The sequence below is a fragment of the Pseudopipra pipra genome, chromosome 27 (genome assembly GCF_036250125.1).
Source record: "Pseudopipra pipra isolate bDixPip1 chromosome 27, bDixPip1.hap1, whole genome shotgun sequence".
In the NCBI taxonomy this organism is placed as follows: Eukaryota; Metazoa; Chordata; class Aves; order Passeriformes; family Pipridae; genus Pseudopipra; species Pseudopipra pipra.
The window spans coordinates 971,603-998,522 of record NC_087575.1 but is presented as its reverse complement, the minus strand read 5'-3'; the positions used below and the strand labels follow the sequence as shown (position 1 = coordinate 998,522).

Sequence of the window (26,920 nt, the reverse complement as noted above, 5' to 3'; positions counted from 1 at the left end):
CCTGCCCACACACCCACCCCCCAGGTAAAAATCCTATCCAGACACCAAACGGGGGGGCTGGTGGGACCCCAGTGGGACCCCGGTGGGACCCCGGTGGGAGCCCAGTAGGACACGGCATGCACGGCTCGGGGAGCCGGGGGCACCGGGCATGCGGGGCTGCCAGGGGAGGGAGGGATGGATGGGGAGGGATGGGCACCATCCCCACCCTGTTGGGGCTGGATCCTGGCAGTGCCACGGAGGTGGGAGCAGCCCGGGGAGCCCCTCAGGGAGGAGGGCTGGGGGCTGCCCCTCTCCCCCCTCGGGGCTGGGGGGCACCCAGGGTGGGGGGGGACGTTCTGAGCAGCCACTTGTGCCCCACAAAGCAAAGCCCCTCGGGTGCTCCTGTCCCTGGTGCATCCCCCGGGGTGCTCATGAGGAGATGGGCAGGTGCCTCCTCCAGCTCCCAGCCTGACCATTCCCGGCTGGAGAAGGGACATCCAGGTGGGGGACGTGCCTGCAGGAATGGGGACAGAGGTGGGACCTGCACAACAAACCCCTGGGGTGCACATGGGAGGAGACAGAGGAGGAGGAGGAGGAGGAGAAGGAGAAAAAGGAAGAGGAGGAGGAGGAAGCCATGGGCTCCCTGGATCATCCAGGCCACATCCAGGCTCTTCCCTTCCAGCTGGGCCAGCTCCACTCCTTCTCCCACCTGAAAACTTGTGCCAAGAGGCAAAGCCAGGGCAAAGCCTGGGTAGGGTGGGATGGGAAGGCAGGACCCACCCCCGGGCAGGCCCGGGGACATCGCCCTGCTGCTTCCAGCACTGGAGGGTGCAGGATCCACATGGACACGATGGAGGTGCCAGCCAGGACGTTCTCCCTGAACTGCTTGTTCCCAGCCTTTCCCTGCTTTTCTTTCCCAGGCTGAAGGGCCTCCCTGCACAGGACAAGCCAGGTCCTGCTCTCCCATGGATTTCAACTTTGCAACCCAAAGAAAACAGATCCAAAAGTGTCTTTGGCAGGAATCTCAACCCTTTCACCCCACCACTCCTACAGTGGCTCGGGTGGATTCAAACACATCACCCTGGGGCTGCTCCTCCTGATTTTAATGATCTTGGCCTCATTTTGCCTTTTTTGTCCCTTTTTTCCTGCTGACATCTCCTGAGAGCCTGGCCCTGGGTGGGTTATTATTGCTTGTGCAGGAGCATCCCCAGACTCCTGCATTGGCAGACACTGCATCTTAAACCGACAGATGGGACACTCTCAAGGCACAGCTGTGCCCTGGTGGGTCTGTCCTTGCCAAGGGGCTGGAAGAGACACCCTGGCTTGGCACAACCTCCCCCGGAGCCCCCAGTCCCACACTGCCCCGGAAGACTTTTCTCTTGGAAATTCATTAAAAAAAAATAAATCATTGGACCAAAAAACCCACCAACACCAAGAAAAGAACCATAAACAACCACCAGGAAAGTTTTCTGAAGAGTCTCTTAAAAAAAAAGGGAGAGGGGGAAAAAAAACAGGAAGTGTTTTTTTTTTTCCCGGGCCCAAACGCTGCTGATCTTTTGGCTCGAGAAATGCATAGTTGGTAGCAAAAATTCCAGCTACATTGGGAGCCCCTGGAGCTGGGATGGCCCCTGAGCTGAGGGCTCACCGAGGGCCCCGCAGGGCTGGGACACTGGGGTCATCCCTCCCCGACCCTGAGGTCCACCCAGTTCCGCCCCTGCTGGCCTGTGGCACCTCTGGTGTGTCTCCAGCCCTGTCCCACCGCCAGCCCCGGGATGTCAGTGGTGCTCCCACACCCCTCCCGGCCCCGTCCCGCCGCGGCCGCGCCCGGGGCCAGGCAGCAGACAACGCTTCTCCTCCGGGAGAGCCTCAGATCATCTTCATGTTGAACTTCCTGGCCCCTCCCTGGCCCGTGGTGGTGGTGGGCCCGTCCACCTTGCGGAAGGAATACTCCACGGAGAAGTTGTTCTTGTGCTGCCCCCGGCCGCGGCTCCACACGAAGAGCAAGAGGAAGCAGAAGAGCACCACGCCCAGGAAGGTGATGCAGCCCATGGCCGTGGAGACCAGGATGGTCTTGAGGTCCAAGGTAAACTTCAAGAAGACCTGGGTGTCGTTGTGGAAGGTGTCGTTGAAGTCGCTGAGGTACAGGGTGCGGTTGGCGCGGTGGGCGCCGTCGGCCGGGCGCCCCTTCACCGTCAGCGTGGCGAAGTAGGTGTCGTTGCCGCCGGCGTTGCTGGCGATGCAGATGTAGGTGCCGCTGTCCTGCACCTGGGCGAAGCGGATCTCCAGGGTGCCCCCGGGCAGCACCGTGGCCCTGCCCGTGCTGCGGGTGGTGATCATGCGGTGCTGGGGGGACACCCAGGCGATGGAGGGGTCGGGCTCCCCGTCCGCCCGGCACAGGAAGGACACGGACTGGCCCTCCCGCGCCGTCACGTGCTGCAGCTTCCGATCCCGGATCTTGGGCTTCTGGCAGGTGAAGTACTCGAAGAGCACTGAGTCCGGGAAGTCCCGCAGGGCGTTGCCCTGGATCTCGGGCGGGGAGGAGCACATGGGCTGCTGCCCGTCGAAGTTGAGTGTCTTGCGCCGCTGCAGGACCCAGAGGAGGCGGCAGTCGCAGGCCAGGGGGTTCCTGTCCACCCGCAGCGTCTCCAGTGTGTTGACCGAGTGGAAGGTGCTCTCCTCCAGCGTGGACAGGAAGTTGCTGGAGAGGTTGAGCAGCCGGATCTGTCTCAGGCCGGAGAAAGCCTGCGGCTCCACGGACACCAGGAGGGCACCCACGATGTGGAGCTCCTGGAGCCGGATGAGGTCCTTAAAGGAGCCCTTCAGCACAGTGCTAATGGGGTTGTAGGACAGGTTGAGGTACCGCAGGTACACCAGGTTCCTCAAGGCGGCGGCGGGCACGGCCGTGATGTTGGTGTAGGTGATGGAGAGCGAGGTGAGGTTCAGTCCCTGGAAGCTGGTGGGGGAGACCTCTTCCAGCAGCGGCCAGTTGTCGATCTCCAGCTGCAGGAGGTTGTAGAGCTTCTTGAAGTTCTGGTCCTCCAGCGCAGAGATGCTGAGGTGGCGGAGCCGCAGCACCTCCAGGTTCTGGAGGTAGGAGAGCGACTCGGCCGAGATGGAGGTCAGGTTGCACTTCTCGATGGTCAGCTGCTCCAGGCCCAGCAGCCCCGAGAAGGCACGCTGGGAGATGTACACCAGGTCGTTGTCGCCCACCTCCAGGCTCTTCAGGTTCCGCAGGTCCTGGAACATGTAGTCCAGCAGGATGACAAGCTTGTTCTCGCTGATGTCCAGGAGGGTGAGGTTGGTCAGCTTGGTGAAGACCCCGGGGGGAATGAGCTTGAGCTGGTTCCCCCGCAGCCGCAGGGTCTGCAGGTTGAACAGGTTGCTGAAGGCTCCGGGCTCCACATTGGAGATGATGTTCTCACTGAAATCCAGCTCCTCCAGCAGCGGGTACGGGGACAGGTCCCCGGGGTTGAGGCAGCGGATGCGGTTCTTGTTGAGCTCCAGGATCCTGGTCTCAGTGGGGATGCCCTCGGGGATGGAGGTGAGGCGCTTGCGGTGGCACACCACGGATTTGAGGTGTGGGGCGCACTCACAGCGGGCGGGGCAGGATCCCACCCACGGGGGGCTCAGCAGGACCACGTGCAGGGCCAGGACTGGGAGCCAACATGTCATTGTGAGCATCTCTAGGGGCTCACTACCATCCGCCTGGGAGCCTGCCAGGGGAGACACGTGGAGTCAGTGCAGGCTAAGAGTCCTATGGTCCCAGGTCCCCCATGTGGTCCTCAAACCATGGCCCATGGGCTGATAAGGTCCCAATTCCCCCAGGAAACCCTCCAGATCCTTTTCTCAGCACCCAGTGTGCGACTCGGTGATCGTGCCCTGTGCAAACCTGGGGTAAATGAGCCTCACTGTGCACACCCTCTCAGGAGAACAGGGAAACGGAGGCAGGGGAGAGGTTTGCCAGAGGAGCCACAGCTGCAGACCCACAGCTCGGCCTCTGCCCCCGGCTCGCCCCGCTCTGTTCCCCTGATGGGGCACACACGGGCACAGGGGACTGGGAGCACCCCGGGATGATGGCGGGACAGACCCTCGGGGCAGTGCAGGAGCAAAGAGCACCCCGGGACAGCACAGACCCCCCGGGCAGTGCAGGATCAAAGAGATGCCGGCAGAGGCCTTGCAAACTCGTGACACGGGTGGGATGCCCCGTCCCCTCCTCTCATCCAGCGGCACAAATCCAAGCCCCCTCTCTCCCTTCTAAGCCCAACACCAGCCACCTTCGGACGGGCCTTTTCGGAAGCCCCAAATCCCAGCCCCGGGCTCTGCGCGGTCCCGCAGGACCGGGGACGTTTGGTGTCGCACGTAGGGATTAGCCCTTGTCCCCACACCCCTTTCCCCCTCGGGGGGGATTAAGGCGGCCGCGGGCACAATCTTTGCGCCGAGGGATTAACGCCGCGGTGCCCCCGCTGCCTCCCTTTCCAGGGATTAGCACTTGGCCGCCGCTTTCCCTTTTCTTTGCTTCCCCTTTCCTACCCCGTGTTCCCTCCCGTGCCCCAAATCTGCCGGGCTGCCTGGAAAGGCATCTCCCAGTGCCACCGCAAACACCTCAGCTGACTCTCCTTAACAAAACACGGTCATTAACCTAATTAAGTGGCAGAGCTGCTCGGTCGGGGCACCGTGGGGTGTTTTTGGGTCTGGCAAGGGAACGTTGGGGTACCTCCAGCCACCCCCATAGAGGTGCAGTGGGTGGGGCATTGACTCCCCCCCAGTATGGGGGGCTTTGTCCCATCACTCCCACAGCACTGGGACAAACTGGTGTGCAGCCCCCCGGGGCAGCCAGGCTGGGTCCAGCCCTTCAGGGAGGCCCAAGCTGTGGCTCTGGGGAGCACTAGACCAAGCCCAAGCCTCCCTCACATGCTCCCTTCTGTCCCTCTGGGCACATCAGGGCCCCCAAATGTGTCCATCACTCAGCAGGACGTGGGGAGGATGTGACATCTGTGGCTGCTCAAGGCCATCGTGGTGTGGCTGCATGTTCAAATCCATCTTGGTGCCTCTGCATGTCCTCATTGCCCAAAAGCATTGCCCAAGGCACTTGGGAACAGCCTTGGGGAGCTGAGGAGGATTATTGATCCTCTGTGTGCTCGCAGAGGAAGTATGCAATCTCCATGGATGATTTCCTGCCCTGATCCCATTACCCAAGCAGAGCAATTTCTGGCAATAAACCCATTCCCTCGTGCAATTTTGCAACCCAGGAGATTATCTTTTATGGACATGGGGGGGCTGAGGGACAAGTGGTGGCCTTGGCAGTGCTGGGGTAACAGTTGGACTCGATGATCTCAGAGGGATCTCCCACCCTCAGCGATTCTATTCTATCATTCTATGACTCTTTTTTTTTTGGTGCACGTCTTAATTTTGCCACACTTCCCTTTTTCTTCCAACGAACTCAAACCAACAGAGAAGTGTCACCGTTTCACACAACCACAGGGAGGGGATTTAACAGCACTGGCTTCCCTTGCTGGGGACAGTGGGGTGGGACTGGAGACCCCCCTGCTGCCCCTGCCCCTCCTTCCCCTCTCCCCAGCACTGCTCAGATTCACTCCTTGCACTCAACCCCCCCATCCAACTGGGGGTCCCCAAATGCCCCCTGGGGATGTGGCTGGAGCTGCTTGGCAACCTCTGCCTTCCAGTGCCAGGAGCCACTTTGTGCTGGTTGGTGGCCCCAGGAACCTGAGCTGGCTCTGGGTCCTCCTGGTTCTCAAGGCTCTGCTCCTGCTGTGTCACGGACGGGCGGGATGTGACCAAGCACGACGGCAAACCCACAGGGAAAAACCTCCCCAGTTTATTGGGACACTTCTTTGTTCTACTGAAATAAATAAAGGTGCCTCTGCCAGGCTGAGGGTCTCCCCCACTGTGCCCCCCATCACTCCCTGCCAGGGGCTGGGGGTTTCTGCCCTTCCCCTCCCTGCCCGAGGCAGCCGAGCACAGCCCAGCTCTGCCCCGTGTTCATTATGAATGAGCCCCGGGTAACCCGACTCCACTTTTGGTTACTACTGCGGCCACCCGAGCCTCTAAGCAAAGGTATGGAGCTGCTGGAGTTGTTTTCCCTGGCAGATGGGCAGCGGGAGCCGAGCCCCGGGCTCACCTTCCTGCTCCGCAGCCACCCTGGCAACCCCTGTCCCATGTTTGGTCCAGGCACCCCCACTGCAGGGGCAGGAATCCTGGCTGCTGGAGTTATCTGCCCTCTGTTTGGGTGGTTTTACCTGTTCCTGCTGGGTTGGATGGACAGTCACCACCTGGTTATCCATAAAACAGTGGGAACTCTAACATGTGCCAACAGCTGTGGAGGTGGGCGATGGCTCTCGCAGTTTTACCTGGGAGGAGGACGACTCCAGCCCAGGAGGAGGAACAGGAACATTTGTTGTTGCTGTTGCTGGCTGCCCTGGCACCCGTGGGTGCTCTGGTGGAGCTGGGCACAGCCCCAACACCCTCAGCAAACGCCACAGAGGGGATTAACAGGTACTGGGTGAGCCCCTCCTGGCAAATCCAGGGCCATACGAGCTCAGGAGTCAAGGTTGGCTCTGTCTCTGCAGGTCTCTGCCAGCCCAGGACACCCTGCAGGAGCTGCCCCAGCTGCAGAGACCCCCAGTCCCCTGCAGTGACCCCTGGGCCCCCGGTCCAAGCCGGGTTGTTTATTAATAGCTCCTTACTGCGATAGTCCCGGGCTCGCCTGCTCCCGGGGGGGCCAGGCCAATTAAGCCTCCAGTGCAAGGCCTAGATAGAGGCTCTTCTCCTCATTTAATTTGTTTTTAAAAATAACACACGCCTGCTGCACGCAGGCCTGGGGCACAGAGCCAGCAGAGCCTGGGGCTGGGGGCTGTGATGGCAGGAACCAGAGCAGAGACACTTTGGCGACTTGTGAGCCCCTGGAAGAGCCCGTCCCTCCCTCCCTGCCTCCTTCCCCACCAGGATGTGTGGCCACCGAGCCCATTCTGTCCCAGCAGCATGGAGGAACTGGTTCTTGGATGATCACAGAATCATGGAATGGTTTGGGTTGGTAAGTGCCATTCTGTGGGAACTGACTCCCATCCCACCCCACCCCTGGAAGTATCCAAGGCCAGGCTGGACAGGGCTTGGAGCACCCTTGGATAGGGGAGGGTGTCCCTGCCCATGGCAGGGGGTGGAGCTGGATGGGCTTAAGGGTCCCTTCCAACCTTATTCTGATTATTCTGGGATTCCATGATTCCTGCAGGTGGGATTTTGCTCCTCTCCCCACCTGTTCCCAGAGCAGAGGAGGCAGCACAGTCCCTTCCACCTCCTTCAGACTGCTCCTGCTCTGCTAGCACGTGCTCAGCTCCATCAGCTCCTCCAAGAGCAGCTGTTCCCCCGCTGCCATTTCTCCCTTTTTCTGAACAAAGGCCACAAAATCAGCCCAGGGTGACATTTCCAGGTTCCCCTGCTCGGACATCTCCTGAGAACAAACACCTCAGGCAAAGCAATGCCTTGTTTTATGCTTCCAGCAGGATGCAAATGGTCCTGCTGAGACCTTCTCCTTCTCAAATCCCACCAGTGTTGCTCCAGGCCTGGGGTACCCCCTTCCTGGGGTGGGGGCAGGCAGAGGCACCCAGGGGAGGTTCTGGGCTCAGTTTATGGGATGCTGCTGCATCCTCCCCAGGGAGGATGGAGATCCCTAAGTAGGGTGGGAGAAAATGGGGCAGCAAGTGGTCAAAAGCCCAACGGGGGGGATGATCCCAGCCCTGACACACAGGTGCCAGTGCCAACGACTCATGCCAGTGCCAGCATGTCCCAAATTTGGCACGAGACAGGAAAAGGCTCCTACAAACACCAACAGCAGCCAAGTGCTGCTGGAAGCACCCTGGGCACTGCCGGCAGCCAGCCCTGTCCCTGTGCCACCCTCGCTCCCTGGCTGCTGTCCCCAGCCCACACCCGGCTCCCAGCCAGGGGAGCCAGTGCCAACCCTGGCCTGGCTGTGCCAGCCCCCTCACAGACACTGCCAGCCCCGGGGAGGGGGTTTGGGCTGGGCCTGGGGGGGATGGAGCATCCAGAAATCCCTGTGGAAGCAGCTCAGTGCTTCCCCAGCTCATTTACAGCTGCCAGGACTGGGGGAGAGTTCTGAACTCACCCTCAGCATGAGATCCCTCTGCTCCCCAACCCCAGGGTGTGACCTAAATGAGACCCAGATTATCAGGAATAGGAGTAGGAGTAGGAGTAGGAGTAGGAATAGGAATAGGAGTAGGAATAGGAACAGGAATAGGAATAGGAGTAGAATAGGAATAGGAATAGGAATAGGAATAGGAATAGGAATAGGAATAGGAATAGGAATAGGAATAGGAATAGGAATAGGAATAGGAATAGGAATAGGAGTAGGATTAGGATTAGGATTAGGATTAGGAGTAGGACCAGGGCTGCACCGAGTGGGCTCGATGGCTTGTCTGGGACTCCAACCTCCTGGAGCTGCTGGCAGGGGCTTGGGGCAGAGGATGGGCCCCCTGATGCCAGGCACTGCCAGAGGTGGGTGCCAGGCTGAACCCTGGCCCCAGGCCCTGCACAGGGCTCAGGGCAGCCAGAGCTCCTTGAGACTGGACGAGGAGTTCCCAGGGCTGTGCCAAAGTCTGTCCAGATATTTGCTGGCTCTGGGCTTTGCAGAGCACCCCATCCAAGCCTAAGGTGCCCATCCAAGCCAAAAGGTGCCCATCCAAATCAAGCTGGAGCCCAAGCTTTGCCTGTACTCAGGTTTCGTCCCCGCCCATGAGTAGGGATGGGGAGGCCGAGCCCCTGTGAACTGTCCCCAGTGCTGTGCCAAAGCCTGTCCAGACGTCTGCTCCTTCCTCCCTGCCAGGAAACCTCGAGCCCTCAATGACACCTTGCAACAGCCAGCAGAAGCACAGCCCCCCATGTGGTTTTGGGGCTGAAAAGGCAGAAACACGGGGTCCCCAGGGAGTCTGCTTCGTCCTCAGCTCTTGGTGGTGACGCTACTGACGTTGACCTGTGGCACCACGGGCTGATGGGGATCCCTGGGGGGACTTTTTGGTCTTTTTTAGACCTGACAGAGCAGTTTTATGCCCAAATGTGAAGTCAGGGATCCAAACCATGCCTTTCCAGCCACTGCTGCAGCTCATGGCAGAGACACTGCAATGAGGACCAGAGGTGACCTGTGCCACCCCTAAAACCAAATCTGTGGCTCCTGCAGCTTTATTTAATTTCATTCTTTATTTTTACCTCAAGTCTGCAGAACCAGTGGGTTTGTGGCCACACTGAGCTTGGAAAAAACCAGAAAAGACGTGGGGGGATGGAGAGGATGGAGGTGACGGGGAGGAGCTGAAGGGGCATCCCCAGGACCTTCCCTGGCTCCTGAGGTGACACCAGCAGGCTCCTCCCTCCGTGTCGGGCAGCAGAAACATCCCAGCTCATTCTGGGGCGTGGAGGAGATTAAATCAGCGCTGAGACAAACAAAAAGGCAGGGAACTCTGAGGGTCAAAGCAGGCCAGGGATGTGCCCACGCCAGGCTCTGGTGATCAGGCAATTAGCAAACCAAGCATGAGAATAATGCAGCTGAAACAGGGAGAGGAGGAGAGAGCTGGGGGTAAGAAGGAAGAAAATCAATCACCAGCCCTAATGGAGAATTATCCAGTAGAGAGTTATTCCTAATCCCATCAGAGGCTGGCTGGGAAACAAATTCTCTGGGCTCTGCCGCTCTCGGCGCTGTTTTTTCTGGGTCAGTCCCTTTGCCAGCAGAGCTGGGCTGGGCAGGCAGGAGGGCAGAGCTGGGGGAACAGAGGGACAGCTGAGGGGCTGGGTGGGCACTGGGGCAACTTCAGGGGTTGGGAGACACCCAGCAGGGCCCCTGTGGTCCCCCATCCAGCAGGATCCCTGTGGTGGGTCCCCCCACCCTGCAGGACCTGCAAGTGGCCTGAGGGTCCTCAGGGCATCAGGTGGCCAAGTGACTGTCCCCAACAGCCATGTCAGAGCCCAGCAGTGGGGCTGGGACCACGGTCACCCTCGTGTCCCTCTCAAGGCTGTTCAAACAGCAACAGATTTTCCTGACAATGTGCAGAAATGGGGAGAGAAAGCGTGAAAGGAGCCATGTGTGCAGGAGACAGGCTCTGCTGGGTCACTGCAGAGCGTCCCCAGGCGTGCCTTAAGGGCTTGAGAACATGAAAAGCTTCTCCAGAAGGGAGTTATTTTGGTGGCTGGCAGCTGCTGCATCTCCTGCAGCTCCTCCTGCTCAGCAGCCCCAGGTCTTGGGGCCGGAGCAGTGGCTGTGCCAGCTCCCAGCTCGGCAGGATTTACCTTCCCAGCCTGCAAACTCCATGGCTGGTGCCTTCAGGGAGCCATCCTCCCACCCCAGGATCCCAGCCTGAGTCCACAGGACACTCCACTCTCCACTTCCCTCCCCCGTGGAAACTCCCAGCCCTCGCAAAACGCCGCGGACACCCAGGGCCGAGGATTCCCTAATGAGCTGAGACACCAGGGAGACGACTCCAAAGAAGCCACTGCTTATTTTTAGAGACAACCTTATGATTCCTGAGCACGTGGCCCAGGCAATACTGTGCAGGCAGCCACAGATTGGCCACAATCTGCTTTTCTTCTTGATAGACATCATGTCTGAATCTCTATCTCCACAAGATGCTCCCAGGAGAGAAGACATTTAGATACGACCACAACGTACAACATTTCTGAAAGGTCACTGCATGTACCAGGCACGAGGTGCAGAAGCCACTCATCAGCACCAGGGGCTTTGGGGAGCTGTTTAATATTCCAGGAGCATCTTTATTTCTCTACCAAGGTGAATAACTCCTCTAAAAGGAGGGAAGGGGGAGCAGGACAAATGGGTGCTGGACTTATTTCCACTCAAGCAGTTGGATTGAACCACCAGTCAGACCTGGATCTGCTACTGGGAAATGGTGGCTGAGACTGAACCTGACCTGGATTTCAACAGGTTCAGCACCTGCTGGACCACACAGGAGCAAAGGCTGAGCTCGACTCCCCCTCCCCACCTGCAGCCCACCACTTCACTGCCACTGAGCTGCTCCACATCAGAAATGCTGGAGAGGAACCTGTCCCCACATGGACACCAGGGATTATTTTTGTGAGGATTCCCAGCCAAGTCCCTTCTGCACAGTGAGAACTTCTGATTTGCAGAAGCCCATTAATATCACGGGCAGGATGAGGAGGGTCTGGAAGGCAAATGTGGGCTGACAGCCCAGACCCCCAGGACCACCCCAGTCTGCCACCAGCACCAGTTCCTGGCCACAGCCCCCAGGATGTCCTTGTCCCTGAGCACCCACCCAGCAACGAGCTGATATCCCAGGTCTGGGAGGCCTCCACTGTAAAAACACCTTCCTCCTCTCCCACCCAAGGGCGGGATACAGCCCAGGGGCTCTGGGCTTTGTAAGGGCCCCACCTGAACCAACAGGTCCCCACCTGAACCAACAGGTCCCCATCTGAGCCAACAGGTCCCCATCCAAGCCAAAAGATGCCCGTCCAAACTTAGCTGGAGCCCAAGGTTTGCCCATATTCAGGTTTCTTCCCAGCCCATGAGCAGGGATGGGGAACCTGAGCCCCTGGGAACTGTCCTCCTGCCATCTCAGTTTTAGAGCCCACACTACAGTGCTGCTGAGAGATTTACAGTACATGAGCCCCCCCCAGCCCTGGCAGCACAGATGGGACAGTTGGGCACAGACACATCCCAGCTACAAGCAGAACATCTTGGAAAACAGGGCCACGCTCCTGCCAAGGGCTCCTGCCCCCACAGAGACACAAATAAAGACCATTAAATGAGAGAGGGGAATTTGCTCCTTGCCCTGCAGCTGCCTCCCCCTCCTGCTTCCTGCTTTCCCAGCTCATCACTCACCAAAACACAGCCTGGGAGCAGCACCCTGGGAGCAAAACCTCGGTGCAGGAGAGCACTGAATCCAACGTGGATGGAGTGATGTGGAAAGGGATGGAGGGAACATATCGGAGCCTGGTCAACCAGGACATCCCCAGGCAGAGCACAGGCTGTGCTGGGGACACCCCACAGTGTCCCTAAATGCACATCACCCAGAGGGGCTCTGGAGCAGTGGGGAGAAGGTGCCACCTCGTCTCATGGAGGGACCCTGTGCCTTTTCTGCTCCCAGCCAGGCAGCTCCATAATAAATGAAGTGCTGGAGCAGGATGATTAATGGTGGGAACAGCAAAGCATACGCTGTAATTAGCCACCTTTCAGGAGGCTGATGGATGACGCTGCTCGGGGGCGTGCGGAGCACTCGGAAGGTGCACGTGCAGCCACCCCCAGCCCAGCCCCGGCCCAGCCCCATCCCAGTCTGCCCAGCAGCGCCCAGCAGAGCCCTCCAATGCTGTTGGATGATGACTCCATGGCACTGAGTGCCAGCTGCCTCCCACGGGCTTTGCCCCAGCGAATGCCCTCGTTTGTGTGCCCGGCCGGCCGTGCCAGCCCTCGTTAGCTCGGGTCGTTTGTTAAGCTCAGCTTCTGAGCCCCTCGTGGGGCTGGCACATAAATCATGCCATGATCACTGTCACTTGCTGCCAGGGCTGGACCTTTGGTGGCAAATCTCCTCCTAATCCCTCACCTGAACCGCAGCGGCACCTCCGTGTGCCACGCACTGCTCTGAGACTCTCTGAGGCTCATGGACAAAACAACAGCCATTTCCAGGTTTGGGCCTCAGGAAGGACCCTGTTCCTGAGGGCTCAGCCCCATGGGGTGCTATCACCACGGCAGGGGGTGCAGGGGTGCCTGGCATGGCAGACAGCCTGGAGTCCCCAGGGCTGCTGCCTCCACACCTTGCGAGGGTGATCCATCATTCCAGAGGCTTTAATTCGACTGGACTTGTGGGCAGATGGACAGACTGACAGGCCAGACTGACAGGCAGCTGCCTGCTCTGAGGACAGCAGGGAGAGGCAGCTGTGGGTGGAAAACAACGCGGTGCTGGCAGGACTGCTCAGCTCTCCACGGGAAAAGTGGCTCGGAGCTCTGCAGGCAAAGCTCTGCGGGGGCAGGGGGCGAGGGGGGCACAGGAGGAGCCCCAAACTCTGCTTGGAGTGGGAATCCCAGGCAAGAGGAGCGTGGAGTGACAGCCCTCCCTCCACCTCCCAGCTCTGCTTGGCACCAGTGCTGGGCTGGCTGCGTTTTTTAAGCCCTGTCTCCAGCTGCTGCATTGGAGATTTTATTGCCATCCCAATTACGATCCTGGAAGCAGCGAAAGCAAAATGCCATAACAGGGTGAGATAATGCCTGACATCCCAATCCACCCCCATCCTGCCTGTGCAAACCCCCCTGGAATAACCCCCGAGACGGGAAGGGGATGGGGGAGTCATCCCAGTGTTCCCTGAGCCCTGCGGAGCACAGATCCCTCCTGGACTCGCTGCTCAGATTTCGGGGGGGGGGGGGGGCAGTGGAGCCCCGGGGTCCCAGTTGTGCCTCCCCCACACCTCCCCCAGGCTGCAGACAACAGGGAGTGGTGACATTTGGAGCGAGACACGCTGGCGTCAGTGCCCAGATCCACAGCTCTGGGGGATCAGCTGGGCTGGGGGACCAGGAGAGCAGCTCCTTTCCCACGTGCAGCCCCAGGAGGTTCCCGAAAAGTCAGAATTCTCCGTGGTGGGAGGGGAGGGGGATGGCAGGGCTGGATGGTTTAACTCCCTGTCTAGCACCTTGCCAGCAGAGCCAGGGCAAAGCCTCCAGAGCCCCAGGGTGGAGCCAGTGGACTCCCAAATCCCATGAAACCCACCCAAATCCCAAATCCCGAATCACTGCTCCTCAAACTGATGCTGCACACGCACCCTGGCACGGCCAAGGCTGGGAACTCCACTGAGGCCAAGGCTGGGGCCCTGCTGTGCCAAAGGCTGGGGTCCCAACTGAGGCCAAGGCTGGAGACCCTGCTGTGTCTGAGTCTGGGGTCCTCCCTTTGGCCAAGGCTGGAGACCCACTGCTGCCTGCCAGTGTAGGGATTTCTAATACGGGAAAACAGCAAGAAATGGACACACACTGCTGGGATGGAAGCCATGGGAAAAGTAAGGAGAAGCAGTTCCCTAGGGCAGAAAGAGGAACTTGAACAAAGGATGAAAGGAATTAATGTTGCCAGTAGGTAAAAATGTTATAATATTGTAGCTAGAAGCAAGGACTCACGGCCTGAATGAACAATTGCAGCCTATTGTGTAAAAGGTATAAAAAGCTTACTGAAATAATTAATGTCTTTGCTTTCACCATCATGCGAAGTCCATGCCCTTAACTGCCACGTGTCACCAACCTCAGGGCAAGTACCAGAGCTCAACACCCCTGAGCTTCACATCACAGCCTCACTTGAGTTATTTCTTGCTTGTTTTGGGGGCACCAGGCTGGAGTTTTCCTGCATGGGACAAACCTCTGGCTCGGCGGTGCCAAGAGCTCCCACTGCAAAGGACAGCGGGGACAAAGAGGGGGTAATGCCACCAAGCAGGGATGGCCACGAGCTAGAAATGAGCTGGATTTCAGGTGTCCCAACCCCGTGGGGTGTCAGGGCAGGGGTGATGCTGATCCCCCAACCCCCCAGCCCCGGGCAGCGCTCACCGTTCCGCAGGTCTGGGGCCGCACCGACATCGGGGGCTGCTGAGACATCGGAGAGCAGGGGGGGTTACATGGCAAAGGGTCCCACACAGCCAGCCTTGGCTCCTCTGGACAGAACAGCACAAGGAGATGACTGTGAATCACCTTTCCACAGCATCCAGCACAGAAATCCCAAATAAATCCCCTCAAAGCCCAAGGATGTGGACACGGACACCTCCCAGAGAGGGGAAGCATCCTTAGTGCTGCTCCAGCCTGATGGGTGATCTCACCACTGCAGCTTGCCTGGGTTTTTATCTATCTATCTATCTATCTATCTATCTATCTATCTATCTATCTATCTATCTATCTATCTATCTATCTATCTATCTATCTATCTATCTATCTATCTATCTATCTATCTAAATATAACATTATGTATCACTTTGGACCCTGAAGGATCCTCCTGGAACCAGGAGAGAGTCCGAGCCCAGCACTGCCATGGACAGCTCTGGCTGGATCCAAGGGAAGACACAGCAAATGCTCTTTGGGAATCATGTGTGGGGACTTCAGGAGGAGATGGCACCCACCAGCTCCTCAGGAGTCCTCTCATTTAGGGGGATTCAACCCAAATTTGGAAGCAGAAGTGCCACTGGCCAGACCCCCCCTCCCATGTCCACTCCCTGGGCACTTTGTGGGGTCGACAGATGCTCCCAACACTTCTGCAGCAGATGCTGAAGACCAACCTACAGGCAAATGGTTTGCTACAGTTTTACTAAAGCATTTTGAGCTCTGTGGATCAAGTTTAACTTGCCTGTTACAAAGAAAGAAAGAATTTAAGGAGCTTCTTCTGGAGGGAAATCCAGCTCCTCCTGGTTAACAACCCACAAATATCCCGGACTCAGCCACACCCACCCAGAGGTGCTGCTGCTCTGGCTCAGCAGTTGCTCTGGCCCCTCAAGACCCCACTCTCTGCCCCTGCTCTGTCTCTGCCCCAGGGGCAGCAGCAGCAGCCAGGGAAGATAATTCCTGCTGAGAGAGGCTTGGGAGCCTGAGCCAAAGGAGCTTTCCAAGGTAGGGATTTGCTGGGAACAGTGGAGGAATGAGGAGCCGGCTCTGCAGGGCAGCCAGACCTGGGGGCACAGGGCTCACACCCCCTTAGGGGCATCCCTGGAGCCAAGAGCTGTTCCCAGAAGGATGAGTGCTCCCCATCTCCATGTGCTCCTGAGAGCTCCAGCACCATCCATGTGCTGCTCTTGGGTGGGTGGAACCTCACGTTTGGGGTTCCTGGAGAACTGAGAGTGCACAGCACTCTGGAAAAGCTAAAATTCCTCCAGGAAAGCATCACTGCCCCAAAGCCAAAGTCAGAGGGATCCCTCCAAAACCCACCAGCTCAGTCTCAGCTGAGCAGACACCACGTGGAGGGTTCCACTTCCCTGCCACCCCCAAGTCGGGGGTCCTGCACAGCCCCCGGGGGTGGGAGGCAGCAGGACTTCAGCCAGGGAGTGGCAATCCCAGCTCATTCCCTGCTCCAGAAAACCTTCCTCTTGTCCACACTGCCTGCGTGACCCAGACTCCTCCCTGGGAGGGCAAACACCCATTCCCAGTTCCCAGAAGGTCCCAGTGTCACTGGGACACGCCGAGCCCCGTCTGGCAGTCAGTGGCAGGGATGCAAACACACATCCCACGTGGGATGCACAGAACTCCAGCAGGGATTCACCCACCAAAGGGGCAGCACTAACCCCCCCATTAACAACCAAAATCTCCTGCCCAGGACGTGCTGGAGTCTGCAGGTGGAACCAGGGGATGCAGCAACCTCTCCAGGCTGGAGGCCACGGCAGGAGGCAGGACTGGGACAACAGGGACAGGGAGTTCTCCAGGGCTGGCAGAAGGATGGGAAAAGCCCAAGATCACAGGCAGGATCACTTCTCCTCAGCACAGGGGGCTGATGCACACAAAGGTAGGAGGAACTCACACCCAACACCTAAAACATCAGGAGTGACCCAAACCAAGCCCTGCTGTGGAGAAATGACCCAGGAACAGCCTGGCCTGCCCTCAGCACCTCTGGGGGAGCTTTGTGGCACCACCACCAACTACAGTGGGGGACTAAAATCCTGTAGGTACTAACATCCCATGTGAATTAAAATCCTGAGTGAACTAACATCCCCTGTGAACTACCATTCCGTGTGAACTAAAATCCTGTGTGAACTAAAATCCTGTGTGTACTGACATCCTGTGTGTACTGATATCCCCAAGGATTTTGCCTCGAGGGGATCCAGAGGGATCCCAGCTCCACAGGGACGATGCACAGAGATCTGTTGGGGATACCTGGCACTGGCAGCTGCTGTGGGGCTGCTCCAGTGCCTGAGCAGTGTGACAGTTGGGAAGGAAATGGGTTTGTTTCCCACTGCAGTGCCATGGTGGGACCTCCCACGCTCTGGTGTTCCAAGGGGGATGCAGGAGGCACCACAGGCGATGCTCGGAGCCATCACCACTCAGGGCTTCAATACAGTTCCAACACAGCAGCTCAGCTGCTGCTCCTGGTGGCTGGGCTCCAGTTCTGGGGATGGATAAAGCAAAATTTAAACCAAATTCCAGCAAGCTGGACCTACCCGTGTGTTTACTGCAAACCTGCTGAGGGCAAATTGCTGTAAAGCCAAACGTGCCCAGCTCCCAGCACTGCCCGGCCCCTCCTGCCCTCCCTGCAGGCAGCCAGGCATGGAGAGGCTTTGCTTCCAGACCTGTCTGAGCATTGGGAATGCTGGAATTTAAGCTCACTTTAGAGACCACCTGGGCTTGGCTTGTTACGTGAGCCCGTCATTCCCAGCCCTGGGAACAATCAGGGGCTCAGCTGATGGTCTTGGCATCTGTTTTTGGCAGCTCCCGTGTCACTTAGCAACCTCTGTTTCATGTTACCTCTGGGGTTTTTGTCTGCAAATACACTTTAATCCCTGTGAAAGGGGACCCACCAGCACGTGGGTGAAGTGGCTCAAACCTCCTCCAGTCCCACCCCCGACACCAGCACAGCTCCCTGGCTCTGCCCCTGTTTGTCCCACCAGGGCAGCTGCCACTGTCTGGCCCCTGTGCCTTGTATTTTAAGGAATATATTCTTAAAGTCTGTATTCTAACTCCTTCCTAGGCTGCTCAGTGGAGGAGCCAGGGTATGAGTCTCCTCCCCCCGGGAACCACATGGGACCACCATGGAGGAGAGAGCAAGTTCCCAGGGAAAGTTCTGTGCGTGGGAGACTCTTGAAGAAGAAATTCAGCAGCAAAGCCAAAAGCCAAACAGGCCCAGGTGTGCTGGAAATCAGCAGAGAACTTGTACCCCCAGAGGACCAGACCAGGATGGCTGAGTCAAGCTCTTCTAAGGCAGGAGCATTCCTTGGGATGAGCACATCAACTCTTCCAGGCAAGGCAGCAAATCTGCAGAGAGCTGCAGGAAGGGTCCTGGGGGTCCTGGTTGGTGGCAAGATGGATATGAGTCACCAGCATGTCCTGGGACCAGGGACAGGACCCAGGGAAGGGCTGGAGCTGTGCCAGGGGGGTTGGGATGGATCTCAGGGAAAGGTTCTTCCCCCACAGGGTGCTGGGGCACTGCCCAGGCTCCCCAGGGCAGTGGGCACGGCCCCAAGGCTGCCAGAGCTCCAGGAGGGTTTGGACAACACTCTGAGGGACAGGGGCAGGGTTGGGCCTGGGCAGGGACAGGGTTGGGCTGATGATCCTTGTGGGTCCCTTCCAGCTCAGGACATTCCAGGAGTCCCTCAACACCCCTGATGGTGCCCAGGATCCAGCCAGCATTGCACTGCCCTGGCATCCAGGAGCAGGGAGCAGTAAAGCCAGAGACTTTTGCTCATTAATGTAATTAATGTCAGACTTCCCAGCCAGCCAAGCTTCCATTTGACCTTTAGTTACTGGAATATGAACAATAAAAGTGACACGTTATCACTGAGGAGGTGTCAGGGGCTGCTCATCTGAAATCCTTGGTGAGATCCTCTCCCAGTAACAGGCCCCCAAAAGAGCAAAATGTGGAAAACCAGGAGGGAAGGAGGAAAAATTCAGCTCCACCTGCTCCCAGAAGCACAGCAGGGACAGGGCATCTCCCAGATTCTGGGGGGGCACAGCCAGAAAGAATCCCAGGGAGAGAAATGGAGAGAGAAATAAGGCAGAGCTGTTAAAAGGTGGAACAAAGGGGAAAATAACTATTTCTGAAGAGCCTTGGGAAAGAGGGAAGTCGCTGGGATGGAAGCAGTTGTGCCAGGCTCCAGTGGCACATGATGGAGCCAGCATGGACAGGATCCCAGTCCAGCATGGAGCGATCCCTGACAGGGATGGCCCTGCCTGGGATGATCCAAAACTCACAGGGCAGCTACAGCCTGACCCAGAGGGAACCTCAGGGCATGGAAAAAACCCTGGCAGCCTTGGTGGAAGGTGTGTGGTGAGGGATGAGCCTGACCCATCAGATCACAACTCTGTCTGTCACTGCAACATCAAACAACCCGGGCCTGGCTTTCCAGAGGTTGCCAGATGTTGGTGCAGGGCTGAGCAAGGCAGGGCAAGAGGCAGCGGTGCCAAATCCCAGCGGGATTTGTCGGGAATTGCTTCGCCACAAGGCTGGTGCTTGATGCAAAAAACACACCTTGAAGGTAAGAAAGGCAACTGCTCCCTGAACTGGGGATGGAAGAGGTCCACGCTCCACAGTAGCTCCTGGAGTGACACCCCGGGCGTGGCGGGCAGGGCTGTCCAGCACCACCTGCTGTGGTTCCTCGGGAGCAGCCCAAAGGTTCCAGCTCCACGTCGGCCCCAGGCACGAGGACTGAGGAAGGATTATTCCCCCCCTCCATTAGTCACACTTAGTTAATTTTCCTGCTTATTGAAAAAGGTCACAATTTCGATCTCATTTATGTCACTCCACCTTCCCTTTGCAGTTGCAGGGTCCTGCTCGTTTTCCATCCCTAATTAGTGTTTAATTATGTGATCCCTGCTCCATCCTAGCACCAGACAGAGGTCCTGGCCACATGGCCTCCCCTGGGTCTCCAGCGAGGAGATGCCCCATGGAAAGCTGACCCAAGAACAGCCTTTTTCCCCTGGCAGCACGAAGGGAACCAGATGGACTTTCCTTTCAATTTAAATGGAAAAATACAAAAATAGCTCATTCTGTCAATATTGAAGGGTTGGTGTCCAGCTGTCCCAAGCACCGGGAAGGTCACACTGGGTGACCCTCTGGAAAAAGAGGCCAGAAGCACCAACCACCCTCGTGGTTTGCTGCACCATGTTGGAATCAGCAGCCAGGACACAGCTCTGGGCATTGAGCTCAACACCTCCCACTGCCCCTGAGGGGAATCAAACCCCCTCACTGATGTGAGGTGTTACACCACGGGGATGTGGCTGATGGAGTTTGGATACTCAGCCAGAGCCACTTTAGTTTCCCTGCTCTGCAAACCTCTGCTGCTGCTGACCTGTGAGGGGCACCACGAGGATTGTGCTCATGAGGCCTTTTGAAGATGGAAAGGGCCTTCCCAAGCCTGTCTGAATCCTGCTCAATCCATCCATGGTCCATCCCCAGGGCCAGCACAGCCTGACCACTCTGTGTCCCAGCCCAGGCTCCTGGTGCCACAGGGCCAGATGAGGTGGTCCCACCATGTGCAGCCCATCAAGGCCTCCTCAATTATTTCAGTCTACAAATGAACCCTCTCATCCACCTGGACTGAAACAGCAGCCGAATTGAGTAGGAAAAGCAAGCAGGGCCTTGGGGGGATTTTTCTGGAGATGCCAAGGCTGGGAGATGAGCTGGAGCTCAGGTGCACCCCCTGCCCTGCTCCAGGTCCACGTTATCGCTGCTCCTTCCTTCCTATGCCTGCTGTGGGAAACAGCCACAACGTCCCCACACTCCCAGCTCTGAAGCCAGCAGGTTCCTCAGCCCCAGGCAGGAACAGGACCATCCTCACCTCCTAGGCTCATCCCAGGTCCCCCATGACCCTCCCTGAGCCTTCTGGAACATTGGGGTCCCTGTGACCTGGCAGGTGCTCAAATGCACCCAGGGCAGCAAATGGGGCAGAGGGACAATATTTGGTTTAAATTTTTCCTCTATTCCCTTCCCATTAAATATTTTCTCTCCTCCTTTCCAAGAACCTCCTTTATTTCTCCCCATCTCCCTCTAGCAACAGTCTCTTGGAGAAACAATGAATTTTTAATAGGAGGGGGCGGTGGGAAGAGGCAGACCCTGAGGCAAAGAGAGAAAGCACTGATCTGTTAAATAACCCACATCATCACCAAAGCACATTTTAGGGAGAGGGAACCATGTGAGGGGCCACACAGCCTCGGGCAGGGTCACAGACCCCCCATCAGGATGATGCCACACAAGTTCCAGGCAGGGTGGATCCTGCTCAGAGGAGCTTTCCCAGCCACTCCACACACACACTTGGGTCTGGGTGTGCAAGACCCTGAAGAGGCCATTGCACAGGGGGGGAACCCTCCAGCTCTCCAGCTGTGGGTTGTCCCTCTGCAGCACCTTCCCCAGGAGGGTGGGGAGGCCCTGGCACAAGTTACCCAGAGCAGCTGTGGCTGCCCCATCCCTGGAAGTGTCCAAGGCCAGGTTGGACAGGGCTTGGAGCAACCTGGGCTGGTGGAAGGTGTCCCTGCCCATGGCAGGGGGTGAGATGGGATGGGCTTTAAGGTCCCATTGTGGGATTCTGTGATCCCAAAGCTGACCTGTACCCATCTGCTGGTCCCTACATCCCACTCAAAGTCTCCCCAGGCTCTGCAGGGCCAGGGAGCTGAGGATGCCCAGCTCCCCTCCAGCAGTGCCTGGCCCTGTCCCCCCATCACAGGCTGAGCCTAAATATAGTCCTTGGTTCTCTTTCCTTGTAGTGCTCTGAGTGAAAGTCCTTTCCCATGAACTCACTGTTGCTTAATAAAGCACAAACCCTCAGAGACCTTGATGCTGGGCTGTGTCACTTTAATTGTCAGTGACACTTGTTCCTCTCCACTCCAGTCTGTGTCTGCTGCTATTTTGGTTGGCACATCAGGAGCTGAACAAGGTCCGTGCCAGTGAGGCTGGGACAGCTTTAAAAACCAACCCCACATGATGGATAGGGCTGCAAATTGCAACCAAGCTCGTGCTGGTGGCATGAAAAATGCAGGGGGATGAAGGCAGAGAAGAGCTGGGCTGAGCCAGAAGGTGCGGGAAGGAGGAGGGCACGTGCTGGGATGGCTTTGCTGCTCAGGGAGATGGATGGATGCTGCCCCTGCTCCCAGCCTGGCACCCGGGATCCTGGCCATGGGGTGCCTGTTGGGATGCCAAGGCACTGTGATAGCCTGGGGAGCACAGCCCAGACCTTTCATGGCAGGCTTTGCTTTCCAGCTCATCTCCAGGGAAGTTGTTCCTCGCAGTCTGCCCAAATTATCCACCCAAGTCCCAGCTATTCGACCACGCTGGGATGACTTTACTCCTGCCCTGTTTTCCATGAAGAAGAGGGAAGGGCAGCCCCTGCCAGGGACCAGGGAGGGCTCCCCACTTGGACAAGTGCCACTTCCCTGCCTTGCCACCCACACCAGTCCTGGCCCCACGTCCTGCCCACCCTGCAGACCTGGAGCACCCCCAGGTTCCAGCACAACCCCAAAGCACCACGAGCTCAGGCAAAGGGATCCAGAGGAGAAACCAGCACAGGCCATTGCCAGTGGCCCAGCAAGGCTGTGGTCCAGCCTCACTCCCACATCCCCTGAGCCAAACCTTGTGGAAGGATCTGCTTCAAGGTAAACCTACGAAAACTTCCCCAACAGCCTCCCAGAAAAGTCCATGGATAACACCTGAAGCCAATCCCTCTCCCTCCCACGGCCAGAGCCAGCACAGCTCTCGCAGCATTTCTGAGCACTCTCATGGGTTTTCTTCCTTCATCTCCTCTCAAACCTCTGCTCTGAACATTCCTGCCCTCCCCTGTTCATTTTGGTGCTTTCCCAGGACTCCCAGAGTGGCCCTTTGGGCTCTGGTGGCAGCACCTTCTGCCCCTCTCTGCTGCAGTTCTGCCCACAGACCAGAGAGATGATCCGTGATGCTCCTTCCACCCTGCTCGGACAACTCTATCCTGGATTTACAGCCACAGACACTCCCAGGCAGCAGGAGCTGGGCTGTCTGAGAGAATGTGTCAACCTACAAAGCCAGGCCTCCAGACTAAGCCATGTACAGGCAGGGAAACCGAGGCACGGGATGCACGTTGAGGGGTTTTGCAGCCTCGTGGTGAGTCTGTGTGTCTGAGGACAAGCTCAGGCACGGCCTCACTTGGCTCCTGCTTCCCTTCACTCTGAAATGTGGGATTTGGGACTCGGGGAGATGTTGCTGGTGACAGGCATCCCACCTGGGCTGCCCACGGCGCAGCGAGCCGGCAGCGCGGGAATTGCCGCTGCCCACGCGAAACGCTCCCGGCCACGTGCTCCACATTCCCAACGGTATTTCCAGGGCTACGGCAACAGCTCACTCCCATCCTGGGGATGGGAACGCAGCAGCCACACTGCTCACATCTCGTGGAGCAGCCCAACTCCTCCTGCCTTATGGCAGCTCCACTTCCCCGTGCTGCCGAGCAGAGAGGGACCACCTGCTCCCGGTGGGAAACGGGAGTGAGCTGACAACCAGAAACTGGGGGGTTGAAAAATCAATGAATTTAAAGACTTGAAACAGTTTTAAAGAATTTAAAAAATTTAAAATCCATTAAACAGGGATTTGAAGACTTGAAAGGCCGAGCACATTCGCAGACAGAGCCTTGTCCGTCTGTGCCATCGGGCTTTGAGGGCAGGGTTTAATTGGGGGCTGTGCTGCTGCTGGAGGGAAGTGCAGTGATTAGGTTTGGGCCTTGGAGGGAGGAATGAGTTATCTGGTGCTGCAGGATTAGTACAGCTAATAAAAGCAGACATTCCTGAGCTCTAGACACTATAAAATAGGAAAAAAGCCCCTGGCCCTGCTATCTTCGGCGAGGGATCATCCCCTGGGAAAGGCTGAGCCTGGCAGCAGTGGGAGATGGGGCAGGATCTGCCCTGGCTCTGCCACCACAGCGAGTCCCTGGCACAGCCACGTCCCATCCCAGGCACCAACACCAAGGGGGGTGAAACATGAAACAACCACCCCGTTTCTCTGGTCTTCTTGCTCCTTCCTCCCAACAGGGCAGGATAAAAGCAAAATGTACTGATTTTTAAGCCAACTCTGTCCAGAAGCTGTTTTTCCTCCTGCTTCCCTACACTGGAGGGAACAGGTTTGCTCCCAGCTCTTGGAATGCTTCTCTGGCTGCTTTATAGGTTGGACATTGTGTTTGAGAGCATCTTCCCCCAAGCTCAGCTCCCAAACCAAGGGCTTTGTGGAAGGCCCTAGACATCCAAGTGGGATTTCTGCAACCTCTGAAAACCACAAGAAATCTTGGGGTGACTAGAAATCCCCTCTCAAAGCTGCTCTGGCCACAACTCACCCGGTACTGCCAGTCCTCCAGCAGGAAGGCAGCAGCTCTGCTCCCTCCCCTCCACCTCAGCCACAGGACTGCCAATGATAAATACATCGACTCAAATTAAAGCAGATCAATCCCAGGCTGCCAAACTGGCTGCTCCCCAACTCATCTGGAATTATTTTCCCGTTTAAAGGACATGCCCCACGTTTCCTGCCATGTCCCTGGAGTGCCAGGACCTTCTCCTGTCTCCATCCTGCAGCACAAGGGGTGAGGAAGCAGCTGCAAAGGGCAGAGGTTTGGGATGCAAAGCCTCAAGGTCCCCCCCTTTACCAAAGGGTTGTCAAAGGGTTCACCACCTGCATTTTTAAGGTCAGCAACAGAATCTGTCCCTGGCTTTAAGGACACACACGATTGTGTCACACTGAGCTGCTGTTCTGGGAGCTGCTGGGCAACTCTGCTCTTGTCGGGCTTTTTGGCTTGAATTCCTGGTGTTTTGATTGAGAGGTTTGTAGGAACTTTCCCTCTCTGCATGAGGCTTTTCCCATGGTGTCACCCCATGGGGCTGGACCTGGGTTTTGGGGTGCTCTGCTCCAGGCAGGACGGTCTCTGTCCCACAGGGCGAGAGCAGCACCACGCTGGCAGTCGAGACCAGCCACGACACTAAACAGCAACTGGGAGCTCCGAGAGGCCCAGGCTGATCTTCCTCAGGCCACCAAGCATCTCCAATCCCAGCCAATTCCCAGGGTCCACCCGCTCCAGCTCCGATGCTCTGAAGGGGTTTGTGCTCTGGGTGCTGCCAGGCTGCAGATCCCGGCACTGATCCGCTCTCCAGCTGTCTGACAACCACTCTGCCTGCTCCTCTCATCGTTCTCCCCTCCTGGTTGCTCTTTTCTCCTCCCCAAACCCTCATCTCAGGGTAAGGCTGGGCATGAACCTGAGCAGCTGCTGCTCCCCTGCAGTCGCTGCCTGCGCGAACGCCACGGGATTTGGAGCACCTTTTGTCAGGTTTTAGCTCAAATCTGCTTTGCAAGTGGATTAAGGAACTGGCACAAAAGTACTCTGGCTGTGCAGTGGGAAGAGGCAAGGCTGCTATTCCAGCACGGCAATGGGAGCCAGGGATGCTGCACTTGCTGCCTGCTCCATTTCCCCGAGAAACATAGCCCGGTAACATCCGCGGTTAAACCAACCCTGGGATTTCTGACAGGAGAATCCGCCTAGCCCTAAAATCCAGGATGCTGAGGGAAGGGGCAGGCAGGGCCCCGGGGTGGCGAGGAGGACCTGCAGCATCCGAGGGGGGGAAACAGGAGCCAGAGGAGATGGGAAAACCCTTCCCGACGCCTGGCGATGCTCCGACCCGCTCGGCTGTGGCAGGAAAGGGGCTGCGAGCGGCGGCCCCGGCGCTGCCGGGCGGGGGGCTGCGGGTACCGGACCCCCGGGAGCGCAGGGCAGGTGCGGGCTGGACCCCCCCGCGCCGCAGCGAGACCACCGAGACCCCCGGTACGACCCTGCGCGGGGGCACAGCCCGGGGCTGCGGAGGGGCCTGGCGGGTGGGCACAGCCGGGCATCCCCCCGGAGCCGCTCCGGAGGCGCCGGGGGCAGGCGGAGGAGGGCGAGCAGAAGGTGGGTGGGTGACCCCCGTCACCCACGTGTGCGGCCCGGCCACGACCCCCCTCCCCTCCCGTCCCCGGGACCCCGCACTCACCGCTCGGGGGCCGCTCCGGGGCTGCCCATGGCGCGGCGGCGGCGCGGGCAGAGCCGCAGCCCCGGGGGCGGCGGCGGCGGCTCCGGACGGACCCCGGCCCGGCCCCGGCCCGGCCCCGGGGGCGGCGCGGCGGCGGCGGCGCCTCTCGAACCGCGTCCGCCCGTGCGCTGGAGCCGCCCCCCCGCGCCCCCCGCCCGGGGGAGGGGACGGGGCCGGGGGAGATGCGGGATCGGGCGCGGAGCCCGCGGAGAAACGCAGGGAAGGGCTCCGGGCTCCGCTTCCCGCTTTGCCGCGCTCAAAGGGGAGGGGTCCCCCCCGGACAGACGGGGGTCCCCAAGCCCCGCAGTGCCCTGGGTGGGCCCCCCGACCCCGTGTCGACGCTCTCGGGTACCCCCGTGCCACCCTGCGTGGGGCACCCGGCACCGTGCCAGCATCCCTGGGTCCCCCCCGGCCCCTCTCTCTGGGCTCCCCCAGCCCCATTCCAGCCCCCCTGGATACCCCCGCTCTGCCCCAGCCCCGCGGCAGCCCGTCTGCATCCCCCCTGCCCTGTGCCCCCCCGGGACAGGGTCCAGGTGCCACCTCACCCCGAGCTCCCCTCGCTGCTCTCCCTGTGGAGGTGGTTATGGACCAACACGGCCATTTCCCCCACTCCAACTGGGAAACTGGGGCACTGGGGGCACGAACAGCCCCGGGAACAATCACAGCCCCCAGCCCAGCCATGGCTCCTGCATTTGTGCCCCCGCAGTGGGCTCCAGTGCCAGGGAGATGCCAGGATCACGGGACCGTAACCTGGAGCCCCCCAGCAGCACCCACAGCCCACCTGGAGACAGCACTCACCATGGCCCATCCCTCCTCGGAGCTCTCCTCCTGATTTGGTGAATTAGGCTTTGAGGATGAGAGGGGCCGATTCCCTCCTTGGGGCTGATTTCTTTCCGGGGTGGAATTGTTGCTCCTCTCCACTTGTCCCTGCTTGGTCCTTAGTGTTGCTGGTCCCTGGGCTGCTGGAGTGGAGTGTCCTGTGCCCTTGCTGTGCTGTGTGACAGAACCACCTGAGCCATTCAGTGACATTTGCTGCATCTGACAGCGGGTTTTGGCAGCATCTCCTCCAGTTTATGGAAAACTGAGGGAAGGCTCAGGGGGAAGGAGCAGGGAACAGCCCTGAACCCCACGTTGGTGGGCTCTCCTATGAGATGTTCTCCTCTGAATCAGCTCCATTCATGCAGGGTGTTGTCAGGAGAAATGTGAAGCTCTTCCAGCTTACAGGTTCCACTCCCAACT

The 26,920-nt window shown here is 58.4% G+C and overlaps 1 protein-coding gene across 3 annotated transcripts; it reads right to left on the bottom strand.

Moving 5' to 3' along the window:
• Positions 1-1,440: 1,440 nt before the first annotated feature.
• LINGO3 (leucine rich repeat and Ig domain containing 3) lies at positions 1,441-26,885 on the bottom strand. 3 transcript variants are annotated; one of them, XM_064637526.1, is made up of 2 exons: positions 26,480-26,885; positions 1,441-3,692 (listed from the first exon to the last, which is right to left on the bottom strand). In XM_064637526.1, exons 1-2 carry the CDS (start codon positions 26,487-26,489, stop codon positions 1,846-1,848), a joined length of 1,857 nt encoding a protein of 618 aa, XP_064493596.1. In that variant the 5' UTR covers positions 26,490-26,885; the 3' UTR covers positions 1,441-1,845. The 3 variants fall into 3 exon arrangements, with proteins under 3 accessions (XP_064493596.1, XP_064493598.1, XP_064493597.1); XM_064637528.1 differs by lacking the exon at positions 26,480-26,885 and adding an exon at positions 25,643-25,738; XM_064637527.1 differs by lacking the exon at positions 26,480-26,885 and adding an exon at positions 14,543-15,488.
• Positions 26,886-26,920: the final 35 nt, after the last annotated feature.